General features: G+C 30.1%; 1 protein-coding gene across 2 annotated transcripts in view; it reads right to left on the bottom strand.

The window, feature by feature from the left end:
- Nucleotides 1-12,930: 12,930 nt before the first annotated feature.
- LOC142318144 (uncharacterized) overlaps nt 12,931-23,693 on the bottom strand; it is a 73,003-nt gene continuing 62,240 nt past the window's right edge. For both annotated transcript variants that reach the window (XM_075354685.1, XM_075354686.1), the window contains 3 exons: nt 18,886-19,098; nt 17,485-17,703; nt 12,931-13,421 (listed from right to left, as the gene is read on the bottom strand). In XM_075354685.1, coding sequence (XP_075210800.1) covers nt 13,183-13,421; nt 17,485-17,703; nt 18,886-19,098 — 671 coding nt within the window. In that variant the 3' untranslated portion in view covers nt 12,931-13,182. The remainder of the gene's footprint in view (nt 13,422-17,484; nt 17,704-18,885; nt 19,099-23,693) is intronic.

The following is a 23,693-nucleotide window of genomic DNA, read 5'->3' as shown; positions in this document are numbered from 1 at the left end:
ATTTTTTGAGTGCTCAAAAAAGACCCTTTTGCTCAATTTGAAAGACCCTTTATTATTAATTACCTCATGTTTAGAACTGAATTTCAATAATTTTTGGTCTTATACCTTGTATTGTACTGTATGAAAATAGAGTTAAAGTTTAATCTGTTCACTTTTCATGAAACCAAAAATAACAGATATCACAAAAGAAATATTCTTTATTACTCTTTATAATTTTGACAAACTTAACTGTTCTGTTTATACTTTTTAAATCAAAAGACACACTATTCAACATAAGTAAACAATACAGTCTTGAATTTCCCATCTTTGTGTATGCTAACAATCACTTCTAAGTTTATAAAACTGTATTGAACCATACATTTATAAATTGCAAACTAGTAAATGAAATCAGAAATGGTGATGGAATTTGCTACCACTTGAATGTATAGGTATACAAATAACCTGTTTGTGTTAAAAAAGTAATTTTAAAATATATAAAACACCTATTAACATTTCATAAAATTTCTATAGTTAAATAAAATATGAAGAACATAAAAATTAAAATAACAGTAATAATGATGAAGAGTAGAATAGAAATGAAATTAATAACAAAAATACAAAATAAAAATAAAGCAGATTGTGATAATGCATATACATATATATTTCATTGTAGTTACATTATTTTGCATAATTTAAATCTTAATTATTGTTAATAATTAAAATTAAAAAAGAAAAATATAAGATAAAAAAGAACTATTAAATCTGTTTTTCTTAGATAATCTTATATAAGTTATAAAACCAATTTTAATGATATTTGGACAATAAATCTATTTATGATGTGTGTCAACTACTGTCCTCTTAGCTGGTCACAACATTATACATTATACAAATATTTATGTCTTTGTTTTACAGTTGTAACTCATTTGTTTCCTGTCCTTTAATATTACATAGTAACAACAGAAGAATGAACAGTAAATCGGTGATTACTAGTTTATCATTAATAACATTTCTCAAATTAATTCTTTCTCCAAATGAGTAAAGATGCATTAAAAAAATTGTAATTTATTAAAACGTTACTGCAGATGAAATTGAATATTTCAATTTCTGTTGAAATATTGTACAATTAAGTGTGTTGTAAAATTTTAGGATAGGAAAACAATAGAGAAGCATTTTAGTTACCATAAACTTGTTCTAAATAAACAGTAATGAAGTTATCCATTATGTTAACAATTAACTGGTTGAGAAATACTGATGTTTAAAAATTATAGAATTATTCCTTTTATACGTAAGTCTTATAATCTAATTAAGCTGTCAAAAATGAACAGTTTAAATAAAATTATTTAGATAATATTTAAGTATTAATGAAGTTATATGTACGAGGGCGGTCCAGAAAGTAACTTACATTTTTGCCTAGCATGGAAATTGGTGGGTATAGAACTGCCATCTTGGTGTCAAAACGTTTCTACACTCAGTATGCAACAAGCTGTCGTAGCATGTGAACTGATTTTTCTACTTTGTTCGTTATGAATTATTGAAACGTGCACTTCAATAGAAAATCTCACGAGTTGTGAGGTATGTTCAGTGAGTAGGTTTTTACTGGCAAAAAACCTCAAACCAATTCATTGACACCTTTCTGAGGTGTGTGGAGATGGAATAATGAGTGAAAGTGGAGTGAGGGAGTGATGCATTCAGTTTAAAAATGGCCACACCGATGTTCATGATGAGGACCGCAGTGGTCGGCCTAGCCTTGTGACTGATAAACTGACAATGAAATTCAACGATAAAATTTGTGAAAATCACCACATTATGATTATGGAACTCTCGCTTCATTTCCCCCAAATTTCATGAAGTTTACTGCATAAAATTGTATCAGAGAAGCTTGGTTATCACAAGTTTTGTGCAAGATGAGTGCCAAAAATCTAAGGCAGCAGATTTCTACAGAGCAGGAATTGAAAAACTTGTGCATCATTATGATTAGTACCTTGATTTAAATGACAACTATGTAGAAAAATAATTTAAAATTGTCCCTTTCAAATATATATAATAAAATTTCTATTTTTCATTTCAAAACATAAGTTACTTTCTTGACAGTCCTTGTATTTAAAAATTGTTATCAGAATTTACACATTGATAATAACATTCATTTAATCTTCTTGTTATCACACTGTGAAGACATTCACTGATACAAGAAGGAGTAAAAGATGGCTTACAAACTATTTAGAAAGTTGTGAAGACAGTAAATTCAAATCAATATTTTATTTTCTTAGATTACTGTTTACACAAAATGGTAACAAAATAATGACAGTAAATAGTTAATTTATTGCACAAGTAATATTGTTTTAAAAATCATATTTGATAAAATATGGTATTTTTTTTCTTAAACCCATGAATCTTTAATAGGATTTTTGATCCTATTCTTTAAAGTAAAGAAGTATCAGAAAGTGGAATGTATAGAATTTTCTTTAACTGCATCCTGGCTTCAAAATCAGATGATATGGAGAGGTCACTCTTATTTGGTTACAAAATGAGTAAAAAAACCCTTTTGTAGAATGTCGATCAAGGTCTGGGCAATAGATTTTAGCTACTTTATTGTTTTAGGTGTTGATTGACTAGGTTTGGTATTACCCAGTAGGGTATCAGCTCCTAATTAAGACTATTTTTTGAAACTGCTGAAAATGAAAAAAACTTCTGTAAGCCCACAGGTTTAGTCACCAACTTCTCTGAGAATCACTAAGAAAGTAGATACTAATCAGCTTCCCATAAAAGATCCTGTCTGGTAACTGATCTATGAGGGTAGTAACCAATTTCATAATTCCCAAGCTAAAAGAGATCATCGTTATCTCAAACACGGATAGTAAGATTTCTCTTATAATCAATATAGTTTACTAATTGCTGAACACACTCCACTTAAAACAAGATGACAGACAATTTGTAGTATCATACTATTGTCTACATTTTGCTGTTGTAAATTGATAAATGCCACAATAGTTATTTTTTCCATGATATTTATGTATATTGAACCAAATGTATTGAAATATTCTTGTGTTGCCGTGTAGAATTTATTTTATATTACAGGTAGTTGATAAATTGCAACCAGAGAAAGATTCGCACTACTTAAGAGTCTAATAATATTCCAATCGACCTTGCCAATATTGAAAGTGCTTTTATTAAATTATATTTCTGTATCTTCTGACATTTTCTATCTAGAGTAGAGGATTTATTCAAAATTTGATTACCACATATGAAATAATCATCCATTAGATATTTGAAGAAAAGAAAGTAAAGAGTTCAGAACTATGATGATATTATTAAGTCTCCCCAGTTGATGTGAAATATTTCAGCATTTTACTTCATTTTATTTTTCAGCCACCCATTTTATTTTTGTCTTTTTTTATTTTTTAGGCCACATTTTCTTTCATCTCTACCACTTGCTATAATGAGTTGTTTGATGTAATAAATTCAGTACCAATTGAGATATCCATTTTTGCCATGTAAACTCCACATACCTGTAGTATTTTTATATATTAAGTAATAATAAGGTCTTGTTTTGTGTAGTTATTCTTTAAATTTAATCTTTTAACGCATAGTATTTTCATTCTGTAAAATTTTCTTCTATTTGTGTAAAATTCATTTAACATTTTTTTTTAATTTCTGGCAAAAAATATTATTTTTGAAATTTATGTAGTTGTTTTTTTTTGATAATTTGGACAACATTGTCAAATTAAAGTCATGTTGTAATGATGCTATGATACGATACAAAAGCTCTAAATATAAATATGCCCTTAAAATATTTCAGCTATATTATTGATGCAAACATAGAAAATAGTAATGAAAATAAAGTTGCCATCAAAGAGAATTTGTTGAATAGCGAGACAGATAGAGTTGGTTGACATTGACTTCTGTTAGGATATCTGAATACTTCTGTAGAAGAAGAAAGTATTGAAATAATTTTTTAAAAAATCTTTTTTTTGGTAAAAATAAGATCACTAAATGGAAATCTGATATTCTTATAAAAATATGCACAAGACAATGGACAAAATTATTTGTCTCTTGGATGTCAACTCATTATCTGAAAGCAAAAAATAATTGCTTAAGTGTTATTAATTTTTGGCTAATGTTTGCCATGAAAAGTTTCAATAAGTTCTATGTTGCTAATTTTTGTACCGTTTTAAATGTAAATTATACTAAACAATTTTTACAATGTTTGATTCATTCTTTCTGATAATTTAATTTTGCATGAAAAAAAATACTGAGGTAGAATCATAGAATTGTTTCCTAAACAAAGGAATATTTAGTAAAATTGTTGAATGTGTAAAAACAGACGTAATCTTTAACTACATCAAAATTGCAACAGTTACTGTTATACCGACGCAATGGATGTGTCAGAAATAATATCATTATTTGGTTTATTAAATTTAGCTGGTTATTAGAAAAGCACTCACTGTAATCTTGATCATCTGTGAGCACACAATTCTGCACAAAAAAGTTTAAATTTGTCATGTCTGAAAATATTAAGTTTCTTTAAAATGCAGTGGGTTTTGACAATATTACACTAAAGTTGAAAAGAAATAATCTGATAAGTTAGGACTAATTAGAAGTGCATTTGAGTCAGAAAATAATTGACTGGACAAAATATTTTGTGGAATTTGTAGTATAAATGTGCATACTGATTAAGCTCAGATGATATTTAAACATTTTTTTTAGAGTATGCAAAAATGTACTATGCTATAAAATTATAGATTTATGCTGGCCAATAGCTAATACAACTTTCAAGTTAATTAGAGCAGCTATTGCAGTTCTGTAACTTATGTCTTGCTTTGATTTAAGACAAAATATCACTCTTGACGAGTTTGGTGCTCAAGATGAAGTACCAAACAAGGAAAAAGGAGCGTTGTTGGGTAAATTGAAAAAAAAAATTAAACATAGCTCGTTTGTCAAAAAGTATTGGACTTTAATTTATCACACAAAATAAACGGAATATAGGCTAACAAGAATAAAATCTGCAATTTAACAAAGCCTGAAAACAGAAGAACTTAAATCACCTTTTTTCACAATCATATACTTATAAACATATCAATAAATATAGTATAACTGGAAAACTGTTGCATTATTAACATATTCTGTAATAATAAAAATTAGCAATGAACAAATTTCATTAACTTAGAAAAATAAACTACAATAATTCTTATCAGTTGCGCTGGCCTTTTCTGATTTATGAACATCTTCATACTTATCAATAAATAATTAAAACTTGTTTTCTAGTTATAGAAAAAAAAAAGAAGGCCACGATAATACATTCCAGTATAAAAAGAAGTTAATTACAATATAATCAATCACATCTAAATTCCATGCAGTTAATATTATTCTACATGTTTTATTAACTTGCATTTGTGTATATATGTATTTAATTATAATGTTTCATTATAATTATTAATAATGTTAGTGCACTGCATTTTTCTCAAGTAAGATATATAAAAAACAAAATTAATGCAGTTCTTAATGAAATCTATAAAATTGACAAGACTGACAAAAGCTTTGAGTGAAACTGATTTAGATTATTTAAAAACTAAATCTGAATATATAAAACACAATATGTAATGATCTGGAACTTAATTTAGATGAAGACAGTATATTATTTTCTTATGAAAATGTTTTTGACGCATTACATAAATGTTCATTAAACATACCAGTTTTCCATGTATTTTTGTGATAAATTATGCTTCAAAAATAGAAGAAACATCGGTAATTTTGAAAACCAAGAAACTTTGTAGATCTAGTCCCAGCTGCATGTGTACTTAGTACTTCAATACAAGAACTGAATGGAGCATCTGCATCGGCAATGGTCGTTTATTCATTAATCTTAAGTAAAAATTCATAATTAAACCTAATTATGAATTTGTACTAGATAAGTAGTCCTTGAGCAGGTTTAAATGATACGAAAAGTTCATGTTTTAAACACACAGACACGTTTAACAAATTTAATGTGTTCACTTGAATCATGTCGGGGTTGCCAAAATTATGTTTAGTATAAATGCAGATGAATAAAATGCACGCAATAAAAACAAATAGAAATTAAGTTTAATAACTTAACTATCTGGAAAATCTCCAGCAAATGTTTTTAAAGAAAAAATGTATAGTTTATAATCCTTTAAATAAGCATAATAATTCTATTGTTAATGTTTTAATATTTAAATAAAAATAAACAGTTAATTGTTGTAATAAAGAACATTTATTTAAATATTCACATTTTTTATATAACATTCCCAATAATTGCTTTTTTATATAAATATGCTAAGTTTACTCAAAATTCGAGTTTAAAACATCATCATATCATTCATAGTGGTGAGAAGAATTTACTGCACCATGTATACGAGATGTTGCATGAGTTGACAGAACTTGTACTCTTTGTACTGAAAGAGAGTACAGGTTATGTACAGCATGATGCCTTTATGCCAGGCCCTCCAAAAGCTATTCTGTAGAGTTAGGATGGTTCACGTGTCGGAGGAGTGCTCAGTAGATGAAGATGATGGGTGGTTGTCATGTAGGATTGACTACCAGCACTTGTACCTAAGTAGAAACCTAAGGGTTTACCATGAGTGTCACTCAAAAAAGGGGTTTGTACCAGCAGTAGATCAAGTGCTGGTGGAACGACAGTGATGAGGAGACAGATGATGAATTGTAGATGTAAATGCAAAGTTAAATTTCATATTAAACTTTTTTTAAACAATAAACAATATTTTTAAATTAACATTTTAAAATTAAATAAAACCAATGTAAAGAAAGTTCTATAAATTTCCTGTTCTTATTTTTATTCGGGGAGATTGACTACACTTCCCTTTATACTGTAATGTGAATAATTTTATTCACTTGTTACTTTATTGTTGTCGAAACTGTAGAGTTATAATATTTTTCTATTATTTTGTTTTATAATGTTACTCTCTGTAGTTTTATAACACTATAATGTCAGCTGCAGCTCCACACAGCAACCAATCTGTTCCTCCTCCACCACCAATGATATCTCCTTTAAGTTTGACCGCCTTAATGTGGCTTGCCTCTTAAAGGACATTGTGCAGGAGTTCCCATCCCCGGAAGTGGTGGGACTACTGCACAACATATACAAAATGTTGCCGGTACATGAGTTGACAGAACCTGTACTTTATGTCATGAGGGAGGAATATTTTGGATTGTTTAAAATCCAAATGCCCTTGCAGGAGGTGTTGGACACATTCTTTGCAGGGAGAACGATCATCCACTTCTTAGATGTTTGTCCGTTAGATCAGAATGATTATGGGTAAGTGGAATCTACAATAAATTGTCAACACTTGCAGTTAAATCCATTCCTTACATGTTATAAACATACCACAAGTGTCAAACACCCACCACAACCATAGAAAATTTTGTGAACTGTTGGTGGGTTGAGACTGAGGAGGAAATCGACTTGTAGATGTAAGTACAAAGTTAAATTTTGTTAAAAATGAAACAATTATAAAGGTGTTCTACATTTACTGTTCTTACCTACAATATGGAGGATGAGGAGATTGATGATGTTAATAAGACTACAGTTCTCTTTATACTGCAATTCGATTAGTTTTATTCACTTGTTACTTTACATTCATATAGTCAACTTATACTACACCACGCCATTCAACACACTCAGTTTAGCCACCTTATCATGGCTTACGATTCTTAAAGAGCACATATTTAGCCCTCTTTCATCATGGATTTTCTCTGGCATATGTATATATAAATCACCTGTTGTTATGTCATGACAGAAAATGATTTTGGTTTGCTTACAGTCAGGGTAACATTACGGGATGCAATACAAATGATGCTTAATGGACTAAACATAGTGCATATAAGTAAAAAGGTACTCATCCTGTATTGACACCTTGAGGCATTTGATGAAGAGGTACATTACAAAGACCCAAACTGAGGATATACCTAGCCAATAAGCTAACATTATATAAGATATATGATGGTTTAGAATATACAAGTTAGGTAAACTGTTATTGGAACAATCCAGAAACAGCAAGTACAAGCAGTGTGGTGACTACTAGTGATGGTTAAATGTGCGTACAAGTGTTATTATTTTCTTAAAAAAGTTATAAATTTATTTAAAAATACAACTGTGTTTTTAATAATAAATAAAACTATTTAAATAATTTTTGAACAAAATAAAATACTTTAACAATAAGTAAAAAATATTTAAATAATTTTTTTAAAAATGAATAAAATAATGTTTTTAACAAAATGTAATTAATAAATATATTTGTTTAAATACATTGTACACAACCATCATCACAGGAAAGCAATTAATGTAAATAGGAAGAATGATAGTTTGATTAAAAATAACTGTGATCGTGTTTGTGTGATAGCCTTTCAAGTCTCAGTTTCTTAAACGGTATCAGGTTTTCATTATCATTCTCCTCCTTTATCTCTGTCCGTTTCAAACTGTAATGTCCGTATGGAAGTGTGTCAGTGTTATTCTCTGAAATGTACCTTTTGTCATTGTAATGTGAGAATGCTATTTTTGACTGATGAACAGTAAATATCTAATGATTGTCGCTTCTTATACAATGTGCTTTGGTAGTGGTAGTGACATTGTTAAAGAGGCACTGCTTGAAGAGTTCATGCCTGTAAGATCTTTTGCAATGGATATCCTAGAGATATCAACTTTTTGTGTACTTTGTCTTGTGCAACACTTAGCTTTGGACTGCATTCATCAGCTGTTCTTCAGTTGCGTACCAAACCCCACACTGTAAACATCGTGCCACTCTACTGATGTATGCACACGCAAGGGTCATCCTTGACGTACATTTACATTATTTTTTACATATATCTTATGATGTCACAATACAGCAGCTGTGTCATGTGACCAAAATCCTGCTTTCTGGCTTCTGGTGCAGTAGCCCCATTATCCCACTACTTATATAGAAGAATTTATTACAAGCCTTCAAACAGTTTTTATCATAAGTAACATATTTTTGTAGCCAAAAATTAATATTGTATTTTCTCCATAGATATTTAGTATACATTAAGGACTGGTGGCTGGCTGAAAAGTCACCTTGTGGATTATAATGACATTGTGATTACTCATGCATTGTGGATTATAATGCATGAATGTTGATGATAAAAAAAAGTTATTTCTGGTATGTTTTTCTTTTTTTATTAAATTTTACAGTTACTCAATTTAATGTCAATAAATTTGTTTGTAATCTGTTATGTGCTGGTCTACAATATATGAAATATGAAACATAAGCTTAAATTTAGTGAATGTTTACTAGTGTAGTAGGTAACAATGAATTTATACAGTCAAAGTCTAACTTAGGTTTACACTTGAAAGATCTCTTTTTTTACATTATGTTAATATTAAAATCATCATACATATATAGATATTTCAGTGTCCATATTCATTTCTAGAATCAAGTTGCTTGCTTCAGAATATTTATTGAGCATATAAAACTAGAAAATTTCTGTTGATTTGAATTTGAGTGAATGTAGGCATCTCCAAATGCAAATGTTACTTATTCATTACAGTAGTGTGCATTAAACAGAAATCTGTTGCAAGAATTTCTTATGCAAAAGAAATTTTCAATGTCTAATGATATGGTTGGTTTATGAGTAACTGCTTATTTTTCTGTAAGAGTAGCCCTGACCCTATAGCAGAAGACACCCACTATGTGACGAATCCAGTCACCATGCCATCCTCTCCATACCTAGCGCTGATGGGCTTTACCAGAGGTCACCTTCAAAATCTCAGGCAAGACATCTGTCAGCTTTGTTCTTGCCTCAGTCAGGATGTCACCAATGCAAATACCACATTAGACTTTTCCATGGGATGATGTGCTGCAAATACCTACCATTAACCTAACAAAACATATGAATAACTCAAAATATAGTCAGGTCTTAAACAAGACTAAATGACTATCTAAATTATGTGCTGAAAACCTTTAAATCCCACCAATAAATGAACACACCTTAACTAAAAGGATAATCCAAATGGTACCCTAAACTAAACCCCTTCTCCAACTCCCTCCAAAACCAAATATTTCATAAAACCCACCATAATGTCCCATTTGGCCTGGTTCTTCCAATTTTTTCATAAATCTAACTTAGACCTGATAATATTGAGCCTACATATTACTTTAGTTCATATTAGGTCATATCTCACACATAAAATACATGTTATGCATCATCCAGTACCCTACAATGAGGGCACAGACCTGAGTGAACCAGGCCAAATTGAGCCAATCTGTCCCTAAAATCGCTGTGCTCTAAAAAAAATTGTGTTATGTATTTATTCAGATATACCCAAGAGGCACCCTGCAAACTTTTAACATCAGGTAAGAAGCCATGTGTATAATGCCCTTATGCTGCCTCATCCTACCTAGCTTGCCATGATTCAAAACCATATTGATCAATCTCTTTCACTTTTTCCAAAGTCAACTCCCCAGACTTCTTAGCAACATAATGTTGCAGCCTTTTTAACGCTAAGACATCTATCGGCTTGACAGTGGCAATTACCATGATTGCCTCTCGAGAGATTGTACAATAACCATTGGCAACTGTTAACAGCAAAAGCCCATTGGACCCTTAATAATATATCCCAGTAACATTTAAATTTCATCGTACCTGCCTGTACAGGCAAAGCATACAACATAATCGCCTTGCATACACCTTTGTAAAGGATACTGGCCTTAAAAAATTAAGACCCCAATCAGGATTGACCTCTTCTTGAATTCCAGAAAAGGCAGTACAAGCCTTTTTCGCAATGTATTTCAAGTACTTCTTTAATCAAAAATTCTAATTTTTGAAACACCCTTAGGTACTTCGGAACCTGAACATATTTAATTTGATGACCTGACATCGAAACACGAGGTGGCCTCCGGACTGCCAAATGGCCCTTAAGCACCATAGTGGTTTTCTTCGGGCTCAATGTCATCTTATGTTGATGACCCCACAGCTCAAGTATCCTACAGGCCCAGTGGCCCTGAATTCAGTCTCATTCTGCAAACATCCTTTGACCAGCAGGAGCCCATCGTCAGCATAAGCCATGCTGAAGCTTTCACACATTCCTCACCTGAATTATATGCTCCTTTGACTTAACCAGCTTCCAATTCCTCTTGGTAGTAGTCTCAGTGGAGAGCTTTGGCTCATCTTATCATTCTTCTCAGGGTACACAAACACCAAATTATTTTAACACCCTTGCAAGGCAAGATATATTTATCTCTTGAACCTCCATTGGAATATTTTTAATATTCCAATGGAGTACCAAATTTTTTTTTAGTATCATTATACTATTTATTTTTAGGGATTCAGTTTTAAAATAGTATTTTTGGAATTTTTAGATAGGTAGGCCATGTAGTTTAGATAGCTTAGTCTACCTATGCTACATGGGTTATTTACTTGGGGTGGTTTATTTAGTAAAGGCGACTCTTTTGGACCAGTTTATTATTGTTTTGTGTTTGTGCTGTTTCAGTTATTTTAGAATATTTTATTTTGTTATTGGTTGCTAAGTCAATTTTGTTTATTTACATACAGCTGACTGTGTTTGTTTATATGAGCAGCCATATTGCTTATTTACGTTAGTTTGTTTTGGGGTTATTTGTTTTTATTTATTAGAAGTGGTTTTTATTTTAATATTTATATTTATTGTGTTTAGTGTTTTTATTAGTGCATGCACCCACTTTATATCGAGTGCCCTTCATAGCTCTTGTTAGGTTTTGAGGGGTACTTAGTGAAGATAAGGACTGTTGGTCTGTCACCTTCAGGTAAAACTATAATTTTTGGTATTATGCAAGTGTTTTCTCAGCTAAACACTCGCATAGCTGATTAGGCAGCGGTTAAGTGGTGGGTGCATTAGGCATTGCCTTATTTGATTAGTAGGTAACCATGTCAGAATCAGATAAAATGGTAGGTAAGCCCAAACAGGTCAGTGTACTTAGAATGCAAGTGCCTGAGATGGGAAGGGCACAATTAGGAGGAGTGTCTGAAGAAGTCGGAAGGTTCAACCTGTGTCAATTGTAAACCTTTGAGGGAGGATTGAAAGCACTCAATCAATAGTGAATGAGCTTCATGATATTGTAAACAGTGATTCTACTGTAATCTTTGAAATCAAAATTGGAGAGAAAAGTTGGATTTATGTCTTAAGATCCATAGACAATAATAACTACAATCACAGAGTCAGATATGTGTCAGAAATGCAACTAAAGGAATATTTGTTGTGTTCTTTAACATCAAAGTCACTGTTCACCAAGAATTTGTTTCTGCAGATGTTACATTGAATTCTGGCTTTTATTGTGATGTTCTGAAGTGCTTGACAAAAAAAGGTTGGCTGTTGCACCTTGTAAAGGCATCCACAACATCACCCTTAAAACGTAGTTTTAATGAAGAGTAATGTCCTTCATCTTCTGTACTTTCTAGATCTATCCCTCCCCCATGACTTAGCTTTTTCCCAAACTGAAACTGAAAGACTGCCACACTAAGATTGTAGTAGTCATGAAAAAATGATTGCAGGCAGTGTGAGATTGCCTTCAGGAAAAGGATTTCAGCAATGCTTTGAAGAGATGCTGGAATTGGTATATACTCTTCCAAGAAGACTATTTTGAAGGGAATGGTGGGCACTTGTAAAAAAGGAAGAAAATTAATTTCTTTACCTTTGCAGACCTATATAGAAAAACTCATATTGAATCCTAAATAATTGGATTTTTTAAATTTATCTTATTAAACAATCTTCATATTTTGAGCAGTGCACTAATCTGCCTAATTCCCTCTTGATATATTACCATAAATCAAAGTTCTAAAACACAAGTAAAGTTGTCAGTGAGACATTTCCTGACTTTAGGTACTACTGTCAAGTTAGGAAATGTCACAGTGTCATCATCAATGTTTTGGGGGAGGGAAAGCTGGAATAACAAAAAATAAGTTGTCTTAAAAATCAGTGTGGAAAAAATCAAATACATTTACTTTGTACTTTATGTTGACAAAAGAAACATTATCTTCATATAAACAGAAATTTGAATTTTAAGAAAATTTATTACAATCATAAAATTCCTTGCACTTAATAACATTGTAAATATATTTTTCACTCCTCTTCTAATTCACTAGAACATAAAATGTGAAGTTTAGAGAAGGCCTGTAATATTTATCCTTATTAAAAGGTTAATTTTCTTTTAATATAAAATTAAATATTATATTCAGTTATCATGAAATACTTAAGAATAGTATTTTACTGCTATAATAAAATACTAAATATAAGAAAACAGAATAATGTGAATAGATTATAGTTCCTGATGATAGTATATCGGGTTTGTAAACCCAGTTTCCACACTTAGGAAAATCTGCTGGTACTTTTGCCATATTTGAATGACTTCCAACTTTTAACACCATAGCCATTCCTAATTCCATATGGTTAGATACATGGCAGTGAAATAACCAATAACCTGAAAAATCAAAGCAAAGTGTAATGCATTATATTTCTCTGTTAATGATAGCATACTTATCACCGATAAATAGTTACCTAATTTATTTAACATAATAAAGCCATTTTCATAATTTAAGGTATTAATTTTAACTTAAATAAAAGAAATTTTAATAAACTTATGAGAAAACATTGTTACAATTTTGTATCAGTAAGCAGTTTAGTGTTTAAAATTTTATCTAGAGAATGAATAAATGGTTGTTTTAAACTGACAGTACCTAATTATTATATTTTTTAATGAGACACCCTTAATATGAGTTAAAACACCAGAAAAAATATCCAAACAGCAGTAAGAAAGGAAAAATTTTATTTTCAATTTGGTCACTTTACATAGAAATTATCACCATATTTAATTTTCATCTCAATTCACCGTGAGAAAGAATGGAACCACAACTTTACATATCCCCATGATGGGTCTAAAGGTTTCTGAGTTTGACCATGTCAGGCTTGTTATTTTCACACTATTAAATTATGTGTGCAATATTTGGGTTTTCCAGAAGTGAATTGTGATTAAAATAAAGTTTAACATTTTGTTTAATTTACTATTCATCGTAATTGAAATTTTATTTTCAATGAATAAAGTCAAATTAGTTGAAAACATTACCACTAACTTTTAAATATTGCTATAAATTGTGGGAAAAAACAAAACAGAAAATGACTGTGTCTGAAAATATGACAACTGTCCAGATGGATGTTCACTGAATATTTACAATTTACAAAAAACATACTAGGATATAACCACTTTCCATGCCAAATTAAAATATTTAATAGTTAAAAAATAATATATATTTATATTTAATAGATTAAAATATTAAATATTTGAAAGAGAAAGGTAAACAGATGATCTGTACTGTTGATGTGAGTAGGATATTAATTAAAAACTACCCTTTGAAAGTTTAATAATATTTTTTTTTAATTTATTACAAGAGCATGAAGTAGATGTTCCTGCAACTCAAAGATTATTTAATAGATTTTCAAATTTGTCATATTAGTTTAGTATGGGAATGAAAATGGAATTTTAAATTTTGTCTATAAATATTAGTAACAATGGTAGGAAACCTAATATCATACATGCTTGATAGGTAGCTACCATTAAATAAGCAACAAGCAGAAATTTCCTTCACATAATCACAGCATGTCTATTGTATGGACTTATTTAAAATTGAAATTGTACATAAAATATCAAAACATTTTTTCACCTGTCTATAAAGGTACAAAAAAATACACAACCATCCATTTAACATTACTTTCTTGAAAATAAAAATCAATTTTAAAATATGTTTGTTTAAAATAAAAAGCTAAAATAACACTAATATCTTTTTTTATAATTATCTTCAGTGATTTGAATTATAAAATTAATCTTACCATCATCATTAGCCTGACGTGTTAAAAAGTTAATATTTTTAAATTATCTCGCATCTAAAGTGGGCAAAACCTAGTAAATAGAAAGTGTCATTGACTATTGTTCTAAGTTTTCAAGTGTTTTGATTAATAAAGGATTATCACAGATTGGGATTCATTTGTTTGTTTAATAGAAACTCATTTTGAAGTCTTTCTTTGCTGAATGGCCTATCTTGCAGATTAGTTCAAAAAGTGACAAATCTTTGATCTAGCCATACTAGATTCATGTAGTGCGTGCATTATTAGAATCACACAAGTAAAAACAACATTATTCCCAGTACTCTTCTATCAGTTTCAATTTAAATGAGATGACTATTTTAGATTTTGTTTAACCAACAGAGTATGATTTTTACCTCAGTGGGTATGTAAACAGTTAAAATAGCAGAAACTAGAGTTCTGAAACCTGTATACTTTCCATGATCAACTTCTTTATTCTATAAAAAATTAGAGTTTTGACCTTTATCAAGAAATAATTATGAACATATCTAAAGCCTAATGAACAAGCACTACTGTTGAATGCACAAGATGACACACTTTTACAGAATTTGTTTTGAAGTCATGTTACAACCCTTTCCTTCAGAATCTTGCTATATCCATCACTTTTCAACATACCATCTATTGGAAGTAATAAACAAGGGCATACAAATGTGGTCAATTTTTGTAGTATAATTCATTTGAGAGTTGTTTTTTGATCGTTGCCAAAGATTTTCAATTGGGTTTAAGTCTGGGGTGTTGCCTAGCCACAGGAATACTTTATTGTTTCATTCTTCCACTTTTTTGGCTATGGCATAACGCCAAATCTTGTTGGAACACTCCATTGCCTAAGGAATTTGTTTGGAAGTCGTGTTGCAACTCTTTCCTTCAGAATATTATTATATCATCACCTTTCAACATATCATCTAATGGAAGTAATAAACAAGGGCCTTCAAACATCAAACATCACTATATTTTCGTTGGTGCGTAATTAAAAACTTTTAGTTATTTTTTGAACAGACCTCATATATTCAAGACAGAACAGGAAATATTAAAATATGATTTTGTAATAAAAATAAAATAAGCTTTCACAAAACACTATTTATATCATGAATATATCATGAAAATTGCTAAATAACCAAAGAACAATAATCTCACATTGCACAGACAACTTAAAGAATGAGTATGTCAAACAGTGTAGCCGCAACATAGAGTAATATGTAATTATTGTAATATGATAATTTGTAAAATTTCCCAGTTGCATCACTCTTTGATTCTTTATAATGATTTTTTTTTTTTAAATTTATTAATATTATATTACAAAAAATATTTAAACATTAAAGAAAATTGTGATTGTATAGGGTAGGATAGTAAGTTTTATATTAATTGTAGAAGGTAGTTAGCAGTTATTAAAAGTAGAAGTTGAGGAAAGGCAAGCCTAGTTCTTGAAACTGTGAGACAAGGATGTATGCCTGTCTCTATTCATACAACTTGTTATAGGAGAAAACGCAGGAACGGAGGAAGAATCTTGAAAGTGGAGTAACTATCCAAGGAGATAAAATGAAGATATTAAGATGCTGATGGTATGTTTTTTTTGTACATAAATCAACAATGAGTTAATAACTTAGTTTTTTCTAGGAAATAGATTTAATTTGAAAATAAGTAAGATTAAAAATAATGACAGTAGTTATTCACAGTAGTAAATAATAAAAGAAAGGAATCCTGTTATTATTTTATGAAGAATTAAATATCAAGATAAGGGAACACAATGTACCACAAGTGGGAGAGTTTTGTTACATCTGATCTAAAATTACAGAGGATAGATGAAGTGATACAGACATCAGAAGTTTACTGATATAAGTTAGGAGTACTTTTGTACAAAAAAGTATGCTGCTATCAAATATCAATCTAAGAATTAGAAAGAGATTCTTGAAAATGTCTTTGTAAGGTAGTGCCGTATGATAATAGAACATGACACTAGGAAAAGAATGGAGATGGTGATTCAGAAGAATGTTGAAAATTAGGTACGTCAGTAAAATTTGAGATGGAAGAGATCTCATGTAAATAGGAAAGGAAAGAAATTTGTGACAGAATCTTGTAAGATATTAATGAAGTTGCTGGACTAAGTATTAAGAATAGTTCAGCTAAAGATTTGGTGATAAGGAAATGTATGGAAGTTGAACAGTTTGTTAAGACTAATATTGAATAATATATAACAGATAATTAAAAGTATAAGAAGTCAGAAATATGTTAAAGTAAAAGTATTAACACATGAAAGAATGGAGAATAGCATCAGACAAGTCACCTAACTTTTCATTAAAAAAAGAAAAAAAAAGATTAAACAAAAAAGAGTTCCAAAACCACTTGCAGGTTAATAGTTAGTTGGTTAAAGCAACCAAAGTACACAAAATATGTTCAAATACAAACAAAATTGAACAATATTTTTATTATGGTTTAAACCTTGAGGAAAAGTTTGAAGAATTAAATATTGTTACAAATAACCTCAACCTCACAGGACAGTTGACTGGTAACAATCCTGATGAGGAATTGAATGATTGATTAATGATATAAAGTATTTACAGAATTAAATATTACAATTAGTCATAATTTCATAAAAACTTAAATTGTTTAAACTATTAAATAGTATTTACCTGGATTGCGTGCAACAAAACGGATGATTGAAAATCCTTTATTTGGAACAGAAATTGTGTCTTTTCCAGGTAAATTATTAAAGACTTTTTTAATCTCTCCTCGTTCATTTTTTTGTTTAATCAAATCAAAACTAATGTTATACCCAACAGGCTCTATAGCAAGTATATAGAAATGGGAACCATGTATGTGAACTGGATGATCTTGTTGTCTTGTAGTACCTGATCAAAATAAAAATAATGCACTCATTAATAATTTCCCTACCATATTTATTACAAAATACATTTAATTATTTTAATTAAAATAGTGCATTCAGATGATGCAAGTAATACTGGTTCATAGTTCAGCTTGATATTCCACATGCCTCAAAATTTTTAGGGATCGGCTTAAATTAAAACTAAATATTTTATTCTCATCAGTAGATAATAGTATATTACGAAAACTGTGTCAAGAGCAAATAAAAATTAGAGCAATAAACTACTCTAGCTTTTCCTTTGACAGGGAAACCATGGTAAAGTTTTGATCAGAACAGCATTACTAAATGTACAATTAATTATAAAATTAAAAATTTTAAAAATATAATTAGATATTAAGATATAAATACAAGAAATACTAAATTAAACATGTGAAGTTACTAAACAAATAAAATAATGACAAACTGAAAATTTAGAACATTAATGAAAATGATTTGAGCCCATATTTATATACATTTTTTTTAAATATATTTAATTTACATATTTTAAAAACTTAAGTACTTAAATGGTGGAGTGTGGTTATTAACACACAATTTTATCAGTTACATAATCACACACAAAACTAGTTGCATCAGTTCCTCTAGACTTTTTATTTCAGCAAATATTTCAGTGACTTAAGATTATTTTTAAATTGTATCTAGTTGAAAAAAATAAAATGAATGTATTAAATATAACATAATAATATTTTTAATATAAATATAAAATTTTAATATTAAAAAAAAAAGATCCAAATGGTGCACAATACCAATGGTAGTACCATTGGTACACATTGTACCATTGTTGTGTGTAATGGTATGGTAACCACTGCAATTATTGGCAGTCAATTAAAAAAAGTTCCTTAAAATATGAAAATTTAGTTATTTTATTAAATTTAAAGATAATAATGCTTGACATCAGGCTATAAGGCTGATTACAATTTGGGAACTGATTTTGAATAGTTTCAAGCTAACAGTTCCTGAGAGCATTAATTAAAAAATCAACCTGCAACAAAACCTTTCAGGTTAATTCAAATCCAATTAAAACTAAGGTATATTTAACTGAATTTGAATCTGAATTCTGAAGTAGTGTAGAACAGCTGAATACACTGTATGCAAGGTTTTCAAAAAGGCAATTAGTAACCCAGTATTTGTTATTATGATCTCAACTTACTGATGTCAACTAGTACCATTTCCACAAGTGCATTTAGTGGTATTTCTTCTATATAAGGACACATACAATAATCCCGTACACAGTATTGTTTAGCACGATCTATAGAACATGTGCTTTCACTTGTTAGTTCATCTCTCTGTGGAAGAAGTGGCCTTTCAGGAAATTCAAATGTGATATTATTAAACTGTGGCCAAGGACCTGGGTAATCTGTGTCTGAAAGGAAAAAGAAACAAAATTAAAATAGTTTTACGTAAGTCTTTACAAAAAAATTATTGATAATTTAATCCCAGTTAAAAATTATTAAATATTAAAAGAGCCATTTTCAGATTAAAGGAACTTGTTCTTCCCTAATAAAGCAATTCCTTCTTCAGTGGAATATTTGGTAGCACTGCTGTTAATGGTCCCTGCCTTATAAAAGTTTGGAAACCCTGTTAAGTATGTTATCAAATAATCCATATTGTTCTTGTTTAATTCTTTTTTAATCAAATTTAATGTAATTGTAGATTTCATATTATTCAAGCGATAAAATCTTCATTATTATGTGCTGTTGTAAAATCTGCATGTTGTGATTCTTGTCTTGGTATGTATACACCCGACTCTATGAAGTGATTTATAAAATCTGATTTTGCTGTTGTGTGTAGTGCTTGTATGTCTTGTACATGTGGGTGAATGTGTGTCCAATCTGTTTTGACATATTTAGCCCAGTCACTGCAGTTTAATTTTGTTGTTTACTCTTGGGTTGCTGTGATGTAATGTATTTAATTAATTTGCTATATGATGATGATTATTTTGTTTGTTGTTTTGAAACCATCAGTGATTTTTCTGAAAATGCTTGCAATTTTGTATTAATGTTCGATTGATATATATTAATATTTCTGTTATTTTTGTTTTTATTCTGTATTTTATATCATCTGCAGCCTGTAAGTGCACGTTAGTAACAATGAAAAAATGAGCAAATAAGCAAATAACCATGTTTATTGTACTGAGTTCTTTATGGCTTACAAAGATATGTGTGTTAGGAAACAAAAAATGTAAGAATGCTGCATGTTTGTCCTAGGTTGCATGGTTTGATGCGCCACACATTCAGAACAGATGTCGCATTGTATGTCGATTGTAGTGATCTCTGTTTTTTTTTTTTTAATTGTCTTTGTTATCTGATTTTATTATGGCGAAGTCAAAAAAGTTGACATCAAGTTCTAGGTTAGAAAGAATTCCATTAATTTGAAATTAAGTTATTATTTGATAATTTAAAAATATTAATATATTTTGTTTTGTTGTTCAAAAATTTAATCAAAATACTCTGCCTGAGGATTATTTTCTTATCATGACTGTAAAATTTAAAACAATTTTAATGTTAAAATTTATTTGATAAAATAGGTTAAATTAATCAGAAAATTTTATCTAAATAAATTTTACAGAAAATTAATGACAATGAAAAGCAATAATTAATAAAGGAAATTGTTTTTGTTGTGTATTGTTTAAAAAGGTTTTGTAGAATATGCTTCTGTCATAATTGACGATTTTTATGAAAATTGAAATTGCTCAACTAAAACTTGACTAGTTCGTATTTACATGACAATGATTTTAACTTGAAAATATTTTAAAAAAATATTTTACTCATATCAGTATTAAAAGTAAGGTATATTTAACTGAATTTGAATCTGAATTCTGAAGTAGTGTAGAACAGCTGAATACACTGTATGCAAGGTTTTCAAAAAGGCAATTAGTAAACCAGTATTTGTTATTATGATCACAACTTACTGATGTCAACTAGTACCATTTCCACAAGTGCATTTAGTGGTATTTCTTCTATATAAGGACACATATAATAATCCTGTACACAGTATTGTTTAGCACGATCTATAGAACATGTGCTTTCACTTGTTAGTTCATCTCTCTGTGGAAGAAGTGGCCTTTCAAGAAATTCAAATGTGATATTATTAAACTGTGGCCAAGGACCTGGGTAATCTGTGTATAGGCCATGTCACAAATGGTAGGAGTGCTAATATATAGGTAACAAAGGAACTAATATAACAGCATTGCCTGGAACGATCAAAGAAAGCATTTTTTTAGAATAACATTAAAAGGTATAAAAATAAAAAATAAATGTTTTAGGTAGTTCTTTTACATAAAAATAATAATTATATGAAATTCTACTGATGCAACTATATGAAGTTAGTAAAATAAAATTAAAACAGAATAAAATAATAATCTTAAGGTTGTAATTAAAAGAAGTAGTTATGTAACACGTTAAATGAGAAAGAACGTTTAGATTTATGGAAGTGTTATTTAAAAACTTATCAAGTGAATAATATTATTTTACCAGAAATCTTTTACTTAATTTCAAATAAATTGTTCAGTTTTTCATAAATTAGTTTGTTTAGTGGTTACAAATTATTAAACTCATCAATAAGAGCGCACTTAATGGTATCATCAATTATTATGTTGTATAATTTGGTAAAAGGGACTGTTATTCATTTTTAAGAATAAATGATTTTTCAGTGTAAATTGCAATGCTAAATGTATAAATCTATGGTTTTTTTACAGTTTACTAAACAACTATACAACTTATACTCATTGATGGTAGACAGTAATATCACAGCCCATATTTGCATTCTAAAATCTATTCTCACTTTTTTTTTTTAGAGACCTTATAAATAATATTATAGTATATCCAGACATATGTAAACTAATGAAAAACAAATTTTTAATACTGATTACAAGCATAGAATTTTATTGTGATTTTTCATAGTAAACAAAATATTTTGACCTTGCAAGTTATAAAACAATCTCTTCATTCTGTGTGAATTTGTCTTGTTTTGAGGCATATAAACATTTAATATATATCTATATCAGAAATGCTTCTATTATCATTATTATGAATCTTTAGAAGTGGTTCTTGAAAAACAGATTGTTATTTTTTATCTGTAACTTAACCTATGAATGCTTTTCTTTTTGAATGGCTTATGCAGAATTTCTGATCTTGTTAAGCAGTTACTTGTGGACTACAGACCAATAGTATTATCTGTGAAGAAAGTCAGGGACAAACATGGAGCACCCTGGGCTCAGTATCATGAAATGAGTACTACATTTTATACTAGTGCTGTCGTATAGGTTTTGTCATTAACTACAAATGCATACCCAATGGTGTCATTCTGCTTCGACCCATCTGTGTATAATATTGCATCTGGGTTTGTCTTTGAAAGGAATTCATAAAACATTTACTGAAAGACAATAGGAGTTGTTGATCTTTTGTTATATTTGGTAAGATAAAAATTAAAATTTATGGGTCGAGTCTGCACGGAGGATATACTCAGGGATAGGTTGGGAAAATAGAAGGTGTCAAAATTTAAAAGATACAGTAAACATCAGGTACAAAACTCATTGGTGCTGTATAACATGCATGATATTCATACCATTGCAAATGTGGGTTCACGAGGACTGTTTTAAAAATCACGTGGTAAGGTTGTATTTTAAGACAGGCAGAGTAAGATGCTACCAATTAGTTCCATCTATCCCAAAATGATAGCTGACCGCAATTAACAAGCATGTTTGTGACAGGATTTGATCAAAAAGCACTTGTAGCACGACGAAGGATAGCATGATGTACAGTATCCAGCATCTTGAGCATGGTATGATGCACTGAAGAGTAGGCGATGCAACCATAATTCAAACAGGATAAACTAAAGAATAATAAAAACATAACATACATGATCGATCGGCTCCCCACTTGGTGTTGGTAAGGACTAGTAGCATATGTAGAATTTTTAAACATCTTGCCTTTAACTGTTTTATATGTTTGACCCACATAAGATGGCTATCATAAAGCAAACATAAAAACGTAACATCAGTAGAGATAGCAATTGGCTTCCATTGAGAAAGACTTGTGGAGTAAAAGGTCTCACAGGCGAGAAAAGACTACACATTTTGTTTTCTCAGGTGAGAAAATCAAGCTGGTGATCTTGGACCAAGCTTCAAGACGACATATAGTATTCTGTAGTAGTCTCTCAGCCGTGACTGTTGAATGGGACGTTATATAACTAGCAAAACCATCAACAAATAAGGAACTTGGAACAGGTGGCTGCACACGTTTAGTAATATTGTTGACGATTATAGCAAACTAGGTGGTATAGCTTGTGCAAGCTGAATTGGTACAGATAACTATAAAATATCCAAGAAAAACACACGCAACATTGATGTCTACTGTTTATGCTACGCTCTTCACCCTGTGTTCTGGGAAGTATGGCCTAAAGAGAGGGGTGCATGCACCCCACTCTTTAAAAGTTTTTAAAAATCATTTTTACATATCTTTTATTTTCTAATTTTTAGTCTGCATAACTTTATACTTTACAGCTGCGCTAGCGCACAGGTTTGAGCGTATGTAGCGAAAGATCGGATCGGTACGTTTTACGGTGGGTGAGTGCAATCAAAACATAGGGCTAAACGATTTAATTTCCGGATAACCAAGATATGGTCGATCACGAGAATATCCGATGCGTTAAACATTTAGCACTCGACCTGCTGATACATACGCCGTTTGAATTGTGAAAATCGGGCGAGCGATTGCCGAGATATTACAGTGGCACTCTATACACCTCCTCCCCAATTTACGAACGGCGCCTCGGCATGAAAATATTATCATCCGTCGAATGCCACTTGGAGCGGATAGGGTTGTCGTATAGGGGGATCGAAAGAATTTTTCAGAGCGCTAGGACCGTCCGTTTTCGAAATATTTGCAATTTTCGAAGTTCAATTTTTTAAGTTCAGAGAGAGGGGTAGGTTCTTCCATTCTGCTTTGACGTTTGATA

Source organism: Lycorma delicatula, chromosome 1 (genome assembly GCF_047948215.1).
Source record: "Lycorma delicatula isolate Av1 chromosome 1, ASM4794821v1, whole genome shotgun sequence".
Lineage (NCBI taxonomy): Eukaryota > Metazoa > Arthropoda > Insecta > Hemiptera > Fulgoridae > Lycorma > Lycorma delicatula.
This window is presented reverse-complemented; position numbering and strand designations above follow the sequence as displayed.